The following is a 17,564-nucleotide window of genomic DNA, read 5'->3' on the forward strand; positions in this document are numbered from 1 at the left end:
CCCCTTCAATCCCGTATGCTTCACGACCCTGATGCTGGCGGCAAAAATAAACGGGAGACATTGAATTCATCACACGCCGAATTGGCCTACTTCCATAAACAGACCACTCCCCCCCCCCCCCAACAAACAAGAAAGACAAATTGAACCCGTCGCATCCCAGGCGAAAATATGGACTGGTCCCGGAATGGTTCCATCTGGTTGAATCTGGACTGGTTTCTATTTGCACGTCTGATGGTCCCGGAGTGGTTCCAGTTGAATGTGGATGGTCCTAGCTGGATTCCCAAGTGGCGTGGCTGGTTCCACGTTGGTGACATCAATGGTACCACTCTGGTCTCAGATGGTTCCAGAAGTTCCAGCTGGAGCCTCACAGGTACCGTTTTGTTCCAGAATAGTCACTTGAGACTCCAAGTTGGGCAGCTTCCCAGCTTCCCCCTTTGAGATTTCATCTTGTCCACACTTGCCATATATCCTTCTGGTTTTGTTTGATCTATTACTCTGACCAATTTTAGCACATGCATGATCTCTTTTTATTGCTGTTTATCCAGGTGCGCGAGTCTGCGATCAAATATATGCGGTTTCTCATCTGAAGGTGAATATCATCACAAGGTATTAAGTACTAGAGAAGTGTAAAAAAATACATCTCAACAACAACAAAAATTAAGCTAAATAATTAGAAGAAAGAAAACGAAAAAGAAGAAAAGATAATAGCAGAGGCTTATGCAGTGTGAAGATGCCACGGCTGCTACAAACTCAAACCTCGAACGGCGAGAGCGGAGAGGGAGAGGAGAGGGCGAGAGTTGCAGGTGGCAGTTGGAACTTGGAGTCTTCGACGCGCCGTTGCAAGTTTGTTTTGGCTTCACTTGCCGTCGCAAGGATGGTATATCTCCTGTGCAGTATTTGCGTGTGTTTTAGTGCGCTTTCTAAGACAATGCGATGACAATGGTTCCTATGCATCAGATTGTCGATTTCCCGGAAAAGTTTTGACGCTGACGTAAACGGCGTGGGGGCAAGAATGCTCTGTGAAACGCCAATCGGACTGCATGTCGCGAATGTTTGCAGGTATGAGTGATGTCCGTGATGTTTTGATGCCTATTAATTAGATGTTTCATTTTAGAAACTTAGGAGAAACTTGAAGAGAAACAGGATAAGAATTCCGAACGTACGGTGAAGAGGAAGGGGGGTGTATGTCACGACGTGCATGGAAAACAGGAGTGTCATTTGTCATCTTCTCCAAGAAAATACAAGATGTAAGGTGGCCAACGAACGAAAGCTCCCTCTGGTCCGTGAGTGCATCGCACAGTCAGGCATATGCCTTGTCTAGACACAGTGAGTGATCAGAATTATACTACGTAGTATGTAGAAATGTATTGATTATTTATTTCTGCTCAGTGTATGCTTTTAGCAGAATAAACGGTATTTACTTGAGCAATATGTGCATTTCTACTAGTGATGTGTCGTTCGCGAACGAACAGTTCGGAATGAACGAATCCCGGGCACAAACTGAATGAACTCATTCACTATCGTCGATCGCACTGGTTCATCAGTTCACTTAGACGTCCCCGTTTTGTCAGGTTTCGCTGCGTTCGCCTTCAAAGTTTCTAGTTTCTCCACTCTCCTCCTGTCGATGGTGCGCGTGTCGCCATCTATGTTCGTCGCTGTAAAGCAGTATGGAACGCATGCGCAGTAGTTAGCCAGGCGAAGCTCAGCGCGCGTGGCCCGAATATCTGATGTGTTCGTTCAAATCAGTGAACATTAGGGACTCGTTCGAAAGATTAGTTCGCGAATCATTGACGTCAGTGGGTCATGTGACCATGATCATTACTAGTTTTCTATGCGGAAAAGAATGTGAGAGGGTTGCACTGCCTGAACTAGTTCAGGGCCAGGGTGCAGGCGAAAAGAATGGACCTACTATGAAGGGGACCAAAAGTAACTATGAAAGTGAATTTGCATGACCAAAGAAAGCCCTGCCGAGAGGCGGAAGCAAGCCGAATGTGGACTGAAGAAAATGTAAACTACGAGAGAATTACAGTGCGGCAGAATGAATTGTTTATTTTCTTCATGACAGTGAGAGACGGTCCCATAAACATGCATTCGCTTATCGCAACATATGACCAATATGGCCGGCAGGTGACTGTCAGGTTTAGCGCGGTAATGTGTTGTACGAACACCCCCCCCCCTCCCCGATCATGGAACACACTCGCCCACACAACAGAACTCTGACTCAGTTACTGCCTACAACCCTGCACATAAGAGATGCCGGTTCGCTGTCCATCACGTGATGTTATGACGTCACGGAAAGATGAACGAAAGAACGAATCTTTTAAACGGTTCAGTGAACCAAACTGAACTGAATGAACGAGTTCACCAAAGTGAACTGGATTGCCCATCACTAATTTCTACGCATTATTTTCGGACATGCATTCAGTGGTCCCACCTGCTAAGTGGTCGGATCCCGGACCACTTAGCAGAGGGGACCACTGGATCAATTCCACTGGTTCCACTTCAAGTGGGACCATCGTGAAACTGGTTCCACTTTCAACTGGTTCCAGTCACTAAGTGGTCCCACACTCAAAGTGGGACCTGTCCAATAAACCACTTTGAAGTGGTCCCACTCCAGATTTTTGCCTGGGATCGCTGTATTTGCACTTTCGTTTCGTCGTTATTGTCAGCTTTGCGATGATTGATCACTATATCAACATCATGTTCGTCCCGCCGAGGCAGCTTGTTGAGCAAATCATGTGCAGGCCATATTTGCTTACCGCAAGTGAATGCAAAATGGATGGTTTGCTAGCAAACAGATCACAATGTTCCATTGACTAGATCGTGGAAAGATGTGAGCTGGAACAGGGCCACCTGGGAGTAAACAATCCCTGTTTAGCCGCGAAGAGATATGTCTCAGGACGAGAGCTGCCGATATTTCGCACAGTGTTCTGCTTCTGGGCACGGTCCTCATCATTGCCATGGTATTGAAAGGGTTAGAGATGACGCGTTAAGAGTTCATCCGTATTCTATGACGGCGGCCTGGTATGCGCATGCATCCTTAACAACCTTAACAATGTCATAACCCCTTAAACACCATGTCAATGATGAGGACGGTGCCCAGGTCTCTGCTCGAAATACTGGCGGCTATCATCCTGGGGCACTTTCTTTCTCACTTCCTTAGCGCTTCGCTGAGATTTCTGCATTCCTACCTTGTTTAAACGCATCTATTTGCCACATGGGAATCGTTCCAGCCGAAAGCGGGACAAAACAACGTCCCCAAGCAGGCTGGTGAGACAGCGGGACCCGTTCCGCCTTACTCGAGGCATCTGGCGACATTATCCTAGACACGAAAAGTGATAAGCTGTGTTTTTTGCTTTATCCTTATTTAATACAAAGGTTCATTCTCGATATCACACTAGATAGGTTTTTCTTTTTATATATGTTATATACACTCTAAATCTTTTCACACCTTTAAAGGTGTAATAGCGTGCATGGCGCACGCCTTTTTAGGTGTAATTTTGGTAACATCATAATTGAGCACGGTTTCGCACAAATTTTCTTTACTCGAGTGCTGTCTGTCCTCCAAAAACTCAGTCTTGCAACATCTCAACATTGTTCAACAGTATTGGAGACACTTGCGCGTGCTCGATTATCGATAGCGATGCATATATGCATTAGCTCGTACCTACGATATCCAAGACATAATGAAAGCAAGATTTGCACTGACACTTGATCTTTAGTAGTGCTTCTCGAATTTTGTAAAATATCATCCTGGAGATGCAGTGTTACGCAACCAGATTGAATGTGCATAGCGCACACCTTTAAAGGCGTGAAAAAGTTTACAGTGTATATGGATATGTTTATTATACCAAATTTCAAAAAAGAAAAAATGGAAGGAAAGGTTAGCCTACATACGGCGCCTTGCTAATCCCAGGAAAGAAAGAAAAAGCGAAAAAGAAAGACACACAAAAAGGAAAACAAACACGAAATCGATCACAGTTCACCCAGAAGGCCACAGGTCTGCAGGAACTGAACAAGTGCCTTGGTCACCTGACTATGTAGTGTGGGACCTAGCAGCGTAGCTAGGGAAAAGCAACGCAAAGCCACTGTGTCTTTGAGCGGCGTAGAGATGTGCACAGATGGAGAAAGGACAGCAAGAAAGAGTGGGGGACAGGGTGGGGAGGGGGCTAGTGTGCGTCCTGGGCCGACTTCAAGGGGAACTGTGTTGACATTCATCTGAAAAGTCTGAAGGAAAACGCAGCAAAAACCTTAGACAACTCTAAAGAATGGTGCACATCCTGGGCATGTCAATACCGGACCGCGGTCACCAAATTGCGTCAGCTGGCGTATAGGGTCCTCGCCAACACCACGAACTCTAAATGCGTCTTTTTTATTATGTTGATGACTTACTCGGAAACGAACAGTATCTGCTTGGCACAGCAGGGAGAGAATTGGAACTGTCTGTTGTCCTCGGTTATGAAGCTCATCAGGTAGCCATCATTCCAGGGACATTCTTTCGCACCAGGGTGGCCATGCGGATACTTCAGAGGTTCCTCGCCATCATGGAGACACCCTAGGCTGAAATGCAGAAAATGAAGGGACAAACATTTTTTTGAACAAAATTGAGCGCGGTCAGCTTCGCTAGTTCATTCCCTGCCTATCAGGAAATTCTATTTAAGTTGCAGAACAGAATCCTAAGGCTGATAACCTTCTCACACACGAGGCATCCATCCGTAGATCTTTTTTTATGAGACTTAAGGTGCTACCATTACCTGATTCAGTTCGATTTGTGTACCTGAAGCTAGTGTATATAATAAATACTGGGGAATATCTTAGCACAACAGGGTTTAATTTGTGTCCCAGAAATAACAGGAGCGTACAACATCTTATCTTTGAACCTTTTCGGTCAAACGATGTTTATGGGAGCTGGTGCTAGAAAGCTATGATATCAGATTGTGGAATACGTTGCCATCTGACTTAAAATACGGCAACCATTTTGTGTGCAGTTTACATCGCTATGTGATGAACACCTTAGTCGTTTTGTCATTCGATTCCACCCATGGAATTCGAACCCACCACCTCCCAGCCTTCAGTGCGGCTTCGGCGACCACCAACAAGCGGGATGCCTTACCCCGCTTGGCCATGCCTCTGGTGATTCGCTGTTCTGTGAACTCAAGAACTCGGAAATGATTGTAGCTAACTTGGAACATGTAGACATGAATTTGTAGAAAAAAAGTGCAACACTCTTTCCACAAAGTCAGCCATGAGAAAGATATGGTACCATTTGAGCTTTATCTTAATGTTTTTCCATCTACGTAGTTGGTGGGGACGTTCCATTACTACTCGCAGATGACGGTGGCTCGTCTCCATAGCTACGACTGCTGAAGGCTCGTTCGTGATTGGCTACCGCCGTTGAAAACATGGTCCTGATTGGTTGACTACTAGTTATTGTGTCACGTCGCGATGAGCAAGCAGGCTTTCTCTGTCTAAGTTCATGTTGGCTCAATCTGCGTCACATCACCACATGCTTCGGAGCGATGGAGAGTATTGAGGTAGGTGCTGATCCACTTGCCAGATCAAGCGGTTTGCGACCCAGATAAGCCTTCAGTCATGCACTCCTGAGACGCGCAGTTTTTGGTTTCAGTTCATGTGTATAGCAAAATTTGTCAATGGAAACGCGGGCGCGCCCTCCAGGATTTCTTTAAGATATAAAATTGCTGTCAGCTTAGACTATCTCCTGTTCTGCTATTTCGGCTTTACCGGAAATTCTCTAGTCAAATATTTAATTACTGAATTGGCCATCAGTCATGTTCTAGTTGCATACTCTCTCCTTAGGTATGTCCGGCTGGCCATATAACTAAACCGCAAAAACGTGTTGTAAACGATAAACAATCTGCAAATGATAAAATCGAACAAAAGAATGGCAGGAGTATGTTGGCATGTATTGCCCTTGTCAATTGAGTCAAATGAAAGTGCACTGCTATGCCACAGGCCTGTGGTATCTCCTCTGCTGGGAGCGGCGATCGAGTGCCCATGGATAGCAATTTCTTAGCTACTGTGCAATGCTTCCTAAAGAAGACAGTCTCGCTAAAGCCTGTCATGAAGCCTGCGCAACAAATAAAGGACTGTATACTGATACTTCCACTGAACCTTTTTTAACGCGCTCAATAACTTTCTCAGATGTTGAATGGTTTCGTGGCCAAGGGCAATACTCTACGCCATTCCTGGTGGTGATGTCGGAATTGCAATAATGAGCCTTTCGGAATAAGCATCGAAGTCCTATTGTGCACTCAATAAAACGTACAGTTGGTATGTAGAACAGTTAAGCAAGATTAAAAATTTGGCTGATTCGTACAACATATTTGAAGGCGGTAAAGGTTGTCAGAGGTAAAGGGCAGAAACGGATGATATTCAATAAAAGTTATTATAGCTTTGCCCGGGTGGAAAGGTTCCACAGTTTCTTTAGGTTTAGGTTTCTTTTTTTCAGAATTCGCTACACGAGTTAAATATGTTACTCGCCCTCGTGAATGACCCTCCACCACTGCCGTGACTGCAGCACGACTTCGTCCTATACTACTTACTTGTGAGCTAACTCGTGCGCCATTCTGCGCACTACGTCAAAAGACCAGGCCTCGTCTTCCACCACAGACGTTCGTGCATCGCCACATACGCCCGTCACGTACGCCATACCTGCGAAGCACAATATCCGATAACGCAGGTTTGAAGCCGAATGCAACTGAATATTTTAATGTAGGATGATGAAGCTATCGGCTCAATGTAAAGATAGACATACCGCATTGCTGCGTCGGTATAAGCTTTCCTTCGATTACAAAGATGACAGTGATGCCCATTCCGCTGTAGTGCACAAAGAGGCGACACAGGCTCTCAAGTAAGGGTCGAAGCTTGTACTAATGGGACCATATCTTAGCCTTCCTCTTAACCAAGCCTACTTAAGGCTACAACTGTCATCTAGCTACAGGCTTGGTATATTTTTTTACAGAAGGAGCTGCATTAAAGTGGGACTCAGCAACAAAATCAGCACAAAGATTGTGACATGGCAGTAATCTTTTGGGTGTCAGGAACATACTCGTACATACGAAATATGGCGTTCCCAAAGTGCAAGCTTCGTAGCAGACGACTATGCTGGGTGACGTCACAGTACCTTCCTCCGGGCGAGCCGCTGTGCGCTTTGCATTTTGGTTTCGGTTTGCTATAGATATCGTTTACGAATTAACTACTCGTGCAATATGAATGCGAATGTTGTATTCTGTATGAAGGGAGCGGTCCGTGTTCGGTATGACGATCACCTCATTTCTGCCCAATCCTTGCGAAGTCTCAGCTTAATGTCGAGCTTGTTAGAGCTTTTCGTCCCTGTTTCCGCCACAATGTGTGGAAACTATGTGGATGGGAACTTGTCAAGCTGTCCCACAGCTTTTTTTTCCCATGTCCACATAGTAAAGATAGAAATGAAATTGATTAGAATTATATTAATGTTGCATCTGCTACATAGATACGCGGAAGGGTGTAAGTGGACGTGCAGGAGTAAAACTCTGCTGCTCCACGCAAGAATGGGCATGGCAAGTTTTCAAGTGCTGTGCAAGGTTCCGTCATTAACGCAGCGAGGGATACTAGCGCACCTAATGTGGTGAGGCACCTCGTCATAGCTATTGTTACTGTTGTCTCCGACTAGAGATGTGGGCGCAGGGGATATTCGTGGCAAGTGATTTTACTGGAGTGATATTTCACTGACGCCTTCGAAAGGGTGCGTCTTTTTCTGGTAACAATACTGAGACATCCATCAGATTTCCCACACTCTTAAAAAAAAGGGTGTACTTTAACTCCTTTCCTTGCCACATATATAACACCCTTTTGGAGAGTACAATTACGCTCAAAAGGGTGTCTCCTCACTCCCTCAAGGGAGTAGCATAACACCTTCTCCCTGCCGGGGAGTAATATTACTCTCCAGTAGGGAGAAAGGTGTTATGCTACTCCCTTGAGGGAGTGAGGAGACACCCTTTTGAGCGTAATTGTACTCCCCAAAAGGGTATTATATATGTGGCAAAAAAAGGAGTTAAAGTACACCCTTTTTTTAAGAGTGCATGAATTGCATGCAGTGTATATTTTGGAGAGTGGCGTTGCAGCTGGCCTTAATGCTTCCACAGGAAAGTCAGGAAGTTTCAACGAAGGCTTACCCTCCACGGCACGAGATACCTCATCGTCTTCTAGCAGGCACATATCTCGTCTGTAAGAAAAAAAAATAAGTAGGCACGCCGGGACCCAACGGTCAGATGGGAGCGTGTCTGTCTTCGTGTACTGATGAATGTTTCGGAGAGTCAAGCAGATCAACTTGCATAATCGAACCAAGGCAGTGCACGTTATCCTGACAGTGCCTTCTGATTATATTGTTGGAAGGCCCGAGAGATCCGAAGCACGTAAGGGGAACGTAAGAAACCGCAGGTAGCGACAAACGGCGATTGCTTGTACTTCGTCTGCGCGTACTCGCGTTACCGTATCTAGCACCGGAAGTAATAGCTCACCTCCCCCGCTCCGAACCCACTGATCTCTATTTAGAAGGCTGGATAGCGGATGGGTGAGGGTATCGCAGGAAAGGGAACGCCAACCGGCCGCCATGTTGCGGTGCTAAAAAAAGCGATTACCGCCCATAGGAATGCATGTATTCTGTGACATGTTTTGCAGTTTGTGAGCGCTTCCCTTGCTGCTTTGCTAAAATTTTGCCACGGGTCGCTGCATAAATCCCTAGTGATTGGGTTTCTTACGTTTTTTGTGTGAAATCCTGTTACGTACATGTTATTTCCTGTCTATTTTGTACTCGTGTGAGCCAGTGTCGTTCCAATTTTGTTACTGGAACTTCTATTATGTGATTTGCTGGTTTTGTGTGGTGTTGCATTTGCTGCGTTACGTTTCCTTTATGGTCTGTCAGCGTGTGCCCGTGTTGCTTCTCGTGTTTCTCCCATTTCCTTTCTGCTCGGGGGTCTGGAATGCTAGGTAGTGCTAGTATTCTCAGAATTGAGTCGTGGTATTCAGCAATGTTTGGCACGTTTGTTTATGATACTACCTCAATATGCCTATGAATGCTTGGGCATAAACATTATGCTTTGCACAGGAAGTTCAGATGTGACTAGGTATGACATGAAAGACCGAACGGCAGTAAAGCACTTCCAAAGTACTAGAATGAGATTAAGTATGTGATATAAAGGCTATATGACGGTAAAAACATACCGACTAGAAAAATGTGCACTAGGAAGGTAAATGGCGGTAAAGACAGTTCAAAATGACTAGGGGTAGAGTGAATAGGTCATAAAACGGCTAAGTAGCAAGGTCTCGTGGTGGAAGCTCCAAGACCAAAGTATCACAAGTCAAGTTGCAAAGGCAAGTTTGAAGCAGTCAACCAGGTAAGTGAGCAGAGTGCATTACTGGTTGTTGAATATGATCAACCTTGACAATTTCTTTCGCAGGTGAGGCCTGGCTGTCACCTTCTCTGTATATTCCTCGGCAAAGTGGTACAGTCTGATCCTGCTGTAGCACTGGGAAACTTCTTTGATAAGACAGATCACATGGTTCTCATTTGGGTTACATTCAAGCATATGTTCCGCAAACTTAAGCAGGCAGAATAAAGACTAGACACTCGAGCTTGAAAAATTATTTATTGTCTATAAGTAAACATGCTTGACCAAAAAGACATGTGGCTGGTGTATTTGTATATCTCACTAAAATCAGTTTGTAAGGCAAAATTTTCATGCAAAACTTTATTTTCTTTATATTCTTTTGCCCATCTTAGTATTGTCCTATGCAATATGGAGTGGCTTTTAACTGCATATGAATGCATAATTCAGGAGTGGTTTCATATATTGAACTAGCTGCAGCTGTAAGGTGCCCTTCATGCAGTACTGATTCCAATCAGCAACGATCGCTTGAAACTCTTAACTAGGGAACATGATTCATAGCGGCCAGATTTTCATGCAAATACATACTTTCAACTGTGCATGCTTTTTGTACACTGCGTAACGTAAGGTACTGTTGCCCCAGCGAATTTGTTGCGTGTTTTAAATGCATGCAAGTGCATTCCTAGAGGTGCATATTTTGAGCAAGTTTAATGAATTTTTCATGCATGTGTGTTCAATCAGCTTTTAGTGCATATAAATCCGGCCTCTACATATGACTCATGCATTATTACTTTCTGGAGGTGCTTCGGGAAGTCGAACTTGGTGGACACAGCACCAGGCCTCAAAGAAACGGTCTGGCCCGTTCTGCCGAAGCACCTGTCTTTAAATTGTTTGCTGCAGACCACTGATGTCTTCGACGGCGTCCAGTCCTTTCGCATGACATTCACCACCCACTTTTTTAAAAGTTCTGGGCAGCTGTGAGGGAACCTGCATTGAACAATTTATGCCATGAATTACGGCAGGGATGACAAGGCTGATCCAGCCAAGCAATCGGCGATATACCGTGACCAACAAACTCAGCCGTAGATCCCACACCTGACAAGTACACTTCAACGCCTGCTGCGTGCCGAGACTATACCCGTGAACTGCAAGAAGTCTGGACTATCACAATGACTCTATCCAGACAACGTACTGCTTAAAGTTTAACGTTTAGATCTTGACATACGAGTCACAAAGTGCCGCGCACATGCTTCAACAGCAACGTTTTGTCGCCCCGCTCGTGGACTAATAAATCACATTTATTTGTAAAACTAAGTCACTTACTTGTGAAATATCGTCCCCGTGCCTTGCCAGTACGGGCAGCACACCCATAACCACAGCAGGCGGGCATGGCACCACAAGAATGCTACGTCAAGACGCATGCAGAATATGCAGCTGAGTTGCGGAGGGCAATGTTTTGAGCTTCGGAAGATGGGGCGGCCGGTGACCGTATGGTTGCACCCTGAGTCCGCTATCCAGCCTATTACTATAGAGATCAGTGTCCGAAACAGTGAACTCGCCCGCTGTCGCCCGCCGCTAGAGCGTCCCATCGAAAAAAAAAAGTACTGCTCTCGCGTGTTCCTAAGTTCTTGTTGCGTGGGCGCGTTAAGTGGCGACTGTTGCACTAAAAAAGGAGTGACTCTGTTTACCCTCACAAGCAGTCTCTGCTCAACGCTCCAGATACTCTCCTGTTTGACGAGAATCCATACTTTCGCTCACACCCATTTCCGCTACGGAGTTTTGATACACACTGCAGGCACATGATTTTTAAAAGCGTATCATCGAATAAATTGATTTTGGGAAAGGCTGAGTTTTGCGTTCTCACATCAGCGCTAACGCAAGTGATCAGTGATGGATAGTTTCCCCACGTGGATCGATCACTCGTACTTGTAGCGCAGCCCAACGGGCACGGGCGAAGACAAGAACACAAGACAACTATGTACTCTTAACTGAACAATTTTAATGAGTATTTACCAAGTATCCCGCCTTTATCCTTTAGTGGATCGATCAACCGATAGATCAACTGATTCTTCATTGATTCTTTTGATCATCGTTCGTCGTTCTAAATTTGTGCAGGTCAAACGAGGTATAGTCGTGCAGCGCAGGGCAGGCATCCATGCACCAAAACACTTCTGCTACTGTCAGAACTACCTAACTTCGCTTCCGTCCTCTTTGGTTCCGTGACCTTTGCTTTTGAGAATGTGTCATATTTCGACTGGAGTTACGACCACTGAAAGTGCGCTTGGCCGTTTATTAGATAGAGTAATGACTCTTTTCATTATTGGGTTGCTACTTAACGAGCACATAGAGCAGCAAGCAAGCAAGCAGCTTACCCGTTTGGTGCCATTTAAGGCCCTGTTGCTCATAAATTTCTCGGAGCATATCACACACGGGATGTGTCTCCATAAATTTATTTTACATTCCTACTGAAAAGTGATCTACTGCGTGCCGAATGTACTATGCGTACCCCACAACTTACCGCATAATATAGACCTGGTGTCTCAGCTTCGGTCGACGAACGAAGCCGTTCAATATATCGGCGGCTCTTGTCCCGAGGCACTTCCCTTCACAACTCCCCTATCGGTTTGCTGGATTTTCTACCGTTCTACGTTCTCCTTAAGGAGTCCTACAATGCCTGTGACAGGTGTTTCCCTGCCCCTCCTCCAGGGAAGTATACACCGCCTGAGTTTTTGCACTCCCCTGAAACTTCTGAGGTTGCCCAATACAGGTTGGCTGCCCATGTATACGTATACTTACAGACATGTATCAATGAACATAGACCCCCCCCCCCCGTTTCCCTGGGAAGCCCGGTACCCCCATGTAAGGTCATTTTCTGGAGCAAATTACTGGGCCAGTGGGTAAATTGAGCTCCATTATTCTTTGGGCATTTCTGCACATGCTTTGCCCGACTGCGTCCGTCTATGTTGGTCATAATGAGAGGCGCAGGGACGCTGTGTGGGGAGAGGTCATCCCATCGGGATTTCGCTGTGTGACTCTCGCGCCCAAAGCACAACGCTCGCTTAATGTACATTGGCGCTTTCTTTTTTGTTTTCATTTTTCCTCTAAGTCTTCTTGATTGACGGGACACAGCTAAAAATTTCGGAATAAATAAATCCATGTTTCGCTAACTTGGAGGACGATGTGTATGGAGGTATAAAACATACCCTGTGACAAAGGAAAGCAGATCCACATTAGAAAATACGTTGGTGTGGGTCTTCTTGTAAAAGTCATTGAATGCGGCAAGCGTGCTTTTGATATCGGCATACTCGTCCCATTTTGCATCTGGCTCGTTGAAAAACTTCAAGAAGAGACCTTCCTCGTAACCCTAAAAAGTAGAAAAAAAAAACGAAAAGGAAAGAACGACATTGGGTGTGTTAGAGTAGAGGAAGGAGTCAGAGAGAGGCGCCGTTTTCAGTTTTTACTTGTTCCAAACCAAACGAAGAATGATCCTAAGCATGGGGATTCCGTGCATGATAAGGAAGGCGCCCCCTCCCCCGTCGTCGTCCTGAACAGGGTGAATCTTCAAAGTTCCTTACTTGATTCGGGCGCTTTGACAACACACTATTCGCACTCACCGAAAGCTGCCCACTGGCAACGAAGTCACACAATTTTACCCAAATGTTTGCCTTTGTTTCAAAGTTATCATAAGAAAACTTGTGTGTCTCGTACATCCTTTCCTCTGAAACATGGAATGCAGTCTCAAGTTGCAGTCTAGAGGTACACGACTTTTTTCTATTTTTTGTTTGTCGGTATGAACTTTTAGGCTTTAGAAAACAGTTTTTCCCACAATTAGTGCAACCGTAGCGAAATTAAGACGCCTGTAATAGCCCACTGAATATTCCGTGCGCGAAACACCCTCCTTTGTCTTCGCGTTAGACACTTGATGTCCGCCGCCACGCGTGTCACTATGTGACGCGAGTAGTAGGGACGCTCCTCATTGAACCTGGGACCACATGGTCGAGATGTGCAACGCTGCACTGGCCGGAGCGTCTGCTACCGCTTCGTTGACGCCAGGCGTTCTTCGTGTTTATGGTGTCCGGAACGGAGCTTCTGAAAGCTGTCAACGGCACGACATCTATTTTTTTGGACCGCTGACACCATTGGAAGAACGAGTGCTGCAGCCTGAATCTTACTATCTTTTGTACAGCGATCCCAGTGCTTCCTGACAATGTGCAGCCTGTCTCACCGTTTTCACCGCATAGTTGGTTCAGTGGCTAACAGCTGGCGCACCAATAGCGCCAGTATTGCTTGCTTTCTGCTACTCTGAGTTCCGAGATTACACAGAAGCAGCGGATATTACTCTTGTCGTCGCAGTCTTATTTTATCGGGCTGCATATATGCGTTGTTTTTCAGAAAACGTGAAATAATTCATGCCACGAATACGAGACGACAAGAAACAGCTCTCAATAGTCGTAGCAGCCGGTTCTTTCTACCAACGAAGGTGTGTGTGTGGGGGGGGGGGCTGTATAGCACAAACGTCACACTAGAGTGGTTTACAGTTGGAGCGCTCCGACCTAACACCGCTGCAGCTATTTTCCAAATTGACTGCGCCGCGGTGAAACAACTTTGGACAGAAATATTTTGTGTGAATGCTTTTCACATACTCCTTTACACGATGACAGCAGTGTTTGAACATCTTAGATGCCACTTGAATGCTTCTTTAAATAAGCTCATTCTAGATCTGTCAGGAGTACCCACTAGGCGAAGTGTCATAACCCCAATTAATAGGATGTGCCCAATAAGCGAACGAAAGGACAGCTCACGAAAAGGTTATCCACAGAATGTAAACAATGTCAGATGATAGATACATAAAGTGGCGGGATATCAGATGTCCTATATAGGCTGTTCAGTGCAAACAAAGCAGACGTCTGGGAAAAAGGTAGAATGAAATACGTACATTTTCGTAAAACGTAAATCCGACGCCGACAATTTCAACTTCCAGGGTCTTCACTGTCTTATACCTCAGATTGATCTGCGAAAACATGTGAGAGGTAAACAGATTTCTTATTTAACGTTATCAAATTGGTCAGTGTTGAGGGTAGGAAGGACAAGCGCATATACTTACTGAGTTGAGAGCTGCTCCCATGTACAAAATTGTGTCTGTCTTATTCTTTTTGAACTGTGCAAAGAGAACGCTGTCCACCACGATATGCGTTTCTGCGCGGACAGAGCTTTTGTCCAGGCGGCTTTCTGCAAGAAAGAATGCGCCGTGACATTGATTCGGCCTACAGTGACAGTAATCCCCCGTTTGCACCAGCGACACTCAACGATATACGGACTTCACGGAGTCCAATGAGTAGAGATGAGTGCGGGTATAAAAATTCGTACCCGCAACCGCATCGCACCCGCGGGACCACGACCCGCATTCACACCCGCAGCAATGCCATTAGTGCAACCCGCATCCGCACCCGCACATCCCAACGGATACACGCATACCCGCAGGTGCACCCGCAGCCCAATGCGCACGCATGGTTCAGTTATGCCACATGATCGTCACAGCACGAAATGATTTATTGATGCTGGGTACACTGTCCGTTAGCGAGACACTTTTCCAACAGTCAGACGCTGTGGCGACAGTTGACGTGGTTGCCAGCTTACGAACACGAAGTGAACCAGTCGTCGTGTCGAAAGATAGCCAAAATTAGCCCAATGTGGCAAACATGACTGACAATAACAATAACTTTATTTTGAGATGATGAATGGGAAGTCTCAGCGCCAGGGGCGATACCCTGCCCCATTTTTTATTGCCCACACTACCAACCTACCCGGTCTCATAATCAGCTGTCATCTCGCACACCACGGAAGCACTGGATATGGAACGTCTTGGAAAATAGTTTGGGCACAATGTTCGCGGTAAATCGGGTCGTACACCAAAAGCCGATAGGCTGGTTTTGTGGCTGCGGGTATCGCGGGTATACCCGAGTAATCTGCGGAGGCAGTGCGGGTCAACCCGCGCCTTACCCGCAACCCTCGATGACACGTAAATGTGTACCCGCGAAGGGCAAACTTGCGCGGATACCCGCGGGTATCCGCGGGTATACCCGCACCGCACTCATCTCTACAGATGAGCTAGGTGTTCCTGTTTCCGCGCGCTGCGCCAACAGCGCTCGACACTACCGCCGTTCTCAAACCTGGCTCAGATCACCCAACAGGGGAAGCGTCCTTGGAGACGGTTCAGAGAATTGAACCGAGTTCATGTGATCGCTGCGGTGGTTGTGGCGGGGTTGGTGAGAAGGCCTGTCGCTGTCGGCCTCACCGTTACGACTGACGCTGTTTATACGTTTCTGTATGGAAAGAAGTCCTATGGTGACGACAACGAATAGTCTTGAGGCATTTACTAGGAGGAGGAATAGTGGATAGAGTTGCGGCTGACAAGAAAAGAAGGCGAACTTTCATCAGTGGTACAGCAGCCGATTGACTGCTCGATGTGTCAGTGTGCCCAGGTGAAAAATGTCTGCAATCCCAAGTGATTTATGAAAGGATTTTCACTTGAAACTTCTTTGAACCACTTTGTACATAAGTGGTTTCAAGTGAAAATCCTTCCATCAATCACTTGGGATTGCAGATATTCTTCGCCTGGGTGCGTTCCGGTATTTGAAGCCCGCACCGTGTGTTAACTTTGACCTCTGTTCTTCGTTCACTTGAACCCACGCGGAACCCTGTAAAGTCAGCGTTTCCTAATACGCGTTCGTGTTATCACCTGTTGGATTACATGACTCTTATCAACAGATCTTCAATTAAGTTGTCTCTTTCTCCTTGATATTATAGCGTCCTGCTATCATTGTGATAGCATTCGTGCATGTTGTAGTGTCGTCGTGCAATAAATACTTAGGTTATGTATTACCTTACGTTGACATATTTCTGTGGTCGGTATCACATGAACTGTTTCTTTTTATTTACCATGCCACTTAGTTTTCTGCCCGCAGATTCGCGACGTTTTCGCAGACGACAAAGGTATCATCTTCAGGTGCGTAGCCCAAAAAATAAATACTCCGGGAGGGGCTTGATGGGAACTTTACATGAAGGAGGAGGATTTCACCCTCGTTTACCTTTGCCTAAAGCACTACCAAGGATACGGTTTCAGGAGGGGTTTGAATCCCCCTATGGCTACGCCAGTGTCTTAAAGGGTCAGAGATGGTCTCTAGTCAGGGGTGTATCTACAGGGAGTCAGGATGTCCTGACCCACTCCTCAATTTCTGTCCTCACGTAGTGTTGAAATTAGACTTACACTCCAAAAAGGTAATTGATTACTGTCTCTGTTTGCTACAGTGTCTGGTCTGGTGTCCAAAGTATTTTTTTACCGTTATAATTATAAAGTACTCGGCGAAAATTGTAATAAAGTAGCTTCGGAAAAGTAACGAACTGCTGTGACCGTTAATTTCGGTAATAATAAGCCATATAACTAACTAAAATCCCTGAAATTACACATACTTTGACCCGACCAGGACAGGAGCTTTTCTTTATGTCAACACATTATGCATTTAAACAACCACACTGCTTTCGTCGTTTCTTTTCATCACGATAAACATTTCCGGAAGTCTGGAACCACGACGATAAATCAGGAGAGCGAGTTGACATGGCGGTGTCGAAGAGGAAGGAACATGATAACAAACACGAAAAAACACGGACGTCCTCTGTGCGTCGCTGATTTTTTTTTTTTTTTTTTTGCGTTTGTTACCATGTTACTCAACCTCAACGCTCTACATCTTCGCGTTCTAACTTCTGAACAACTTCTCTCTGGATCTTCTTCTAAGTCCAACGTGGTGTTCACTGCCGCCAAAACAGACACACACTCAGACAGAGAACACACAACACAAACTGCAAAACTGCACTGTGTTCTCTGTCTGAGTGTGTGTCTGTTTTGGCTGCAATGAACACCACGTTGAACTCGAATCAACTACCCCAGCTTACCACCCTTCTTTTAAGTCGTTGGTCCCTGAGGTCTTCACAGCGTTTTGCTCTGGTACGCGGTAACGTGGGCATTCCAGGTGGCTCACCATGTGAAGCTTTTTCGAACTTCTAACACTTCTGGCAAGTTCTGTGTACGAGGGCCCAAGACCTTTACGCGACTGGTCTCGCACGGCTAATAACACAAGAGCAACCGGCAGAGACAAAGGGGAAGGTGGCAGACGCTGCGGG

General features: G+C 45.8%; 2 protein-coding genes across 3 annotated transcripts in view; one reads left to right on the plus strand and one right to left on the minus strand.

Moving 5' to 3' along the window:
* LOC135367509 (venom metalloproteinase antarease TserMP_A-like) overlaps nt 1-17,564 on the plus strand; it is a 92,169-nt gene that overhangs the window by 21,000 nt on the left and 53,605 nt on the right. The window lies entirely within an intron of this gene.
* The window catches only part of LOC135366469 (venom metalloproteinase antarease TserMP_A-like), a 38,279-nt gene that overhangs the window by 11,240 nt on the left and 9,475 nt on the right, over nt 1-17,564 (minus strand). The window contains exons 6-13 of one of the 2 annotated variants that reach the window (XM_064599178.1): nt 14,491-14,615; nt 14,323-14,397; nt 12,590-12,750; nt 8,175-8,224; nt 6,564-6,672; nt 4,393-4,560; nt 3,192-3,322; nt 2,760-2,853 (exon numbers count right to left, since the gene is read on the minus strand). In XM_064599178.1, coding sequence (XP_064455248.1) covers nt 2,760-2,853; nt 3,192-3,322; nt 4,393-4,560; nt 6,564-6,672; nt 8,175-8,224; nt 12,590-12,750; nt 14,323-14,397; nt 14,491-14,615 — 913 coding nt within the window. The remainder of the gene's footprint in view (nt 1-2,759; nt 2,854-3,191; nt 3,323-4,392; nt 4,561-6,563; nt 6,673-8,174; nt 8,225-12,589; nt 12,751-14,322; nt 14,398-14,490; nt 14,616-17,564) is intronic. The other variant, XM_064599179.1, reaches the window with a different exon arrangement.

The sequence above is a fragment of the Ornithodoros turicata genome, chromosome 8, assembly GCF_037126465.1.
Source record: "Ornithodoros turicata isolate Travis chromosome 8, ASM3712646v1, whole genome shotgun sequence".
In the NCBI taxonomy this organism is placed as follows: domain Eukaryota; kingdom Metazoa; phylum Arthropoda; class Arachnida; order Ixodida; family Argasidae; genus Ornithodoros; species Ornithodoros turicata.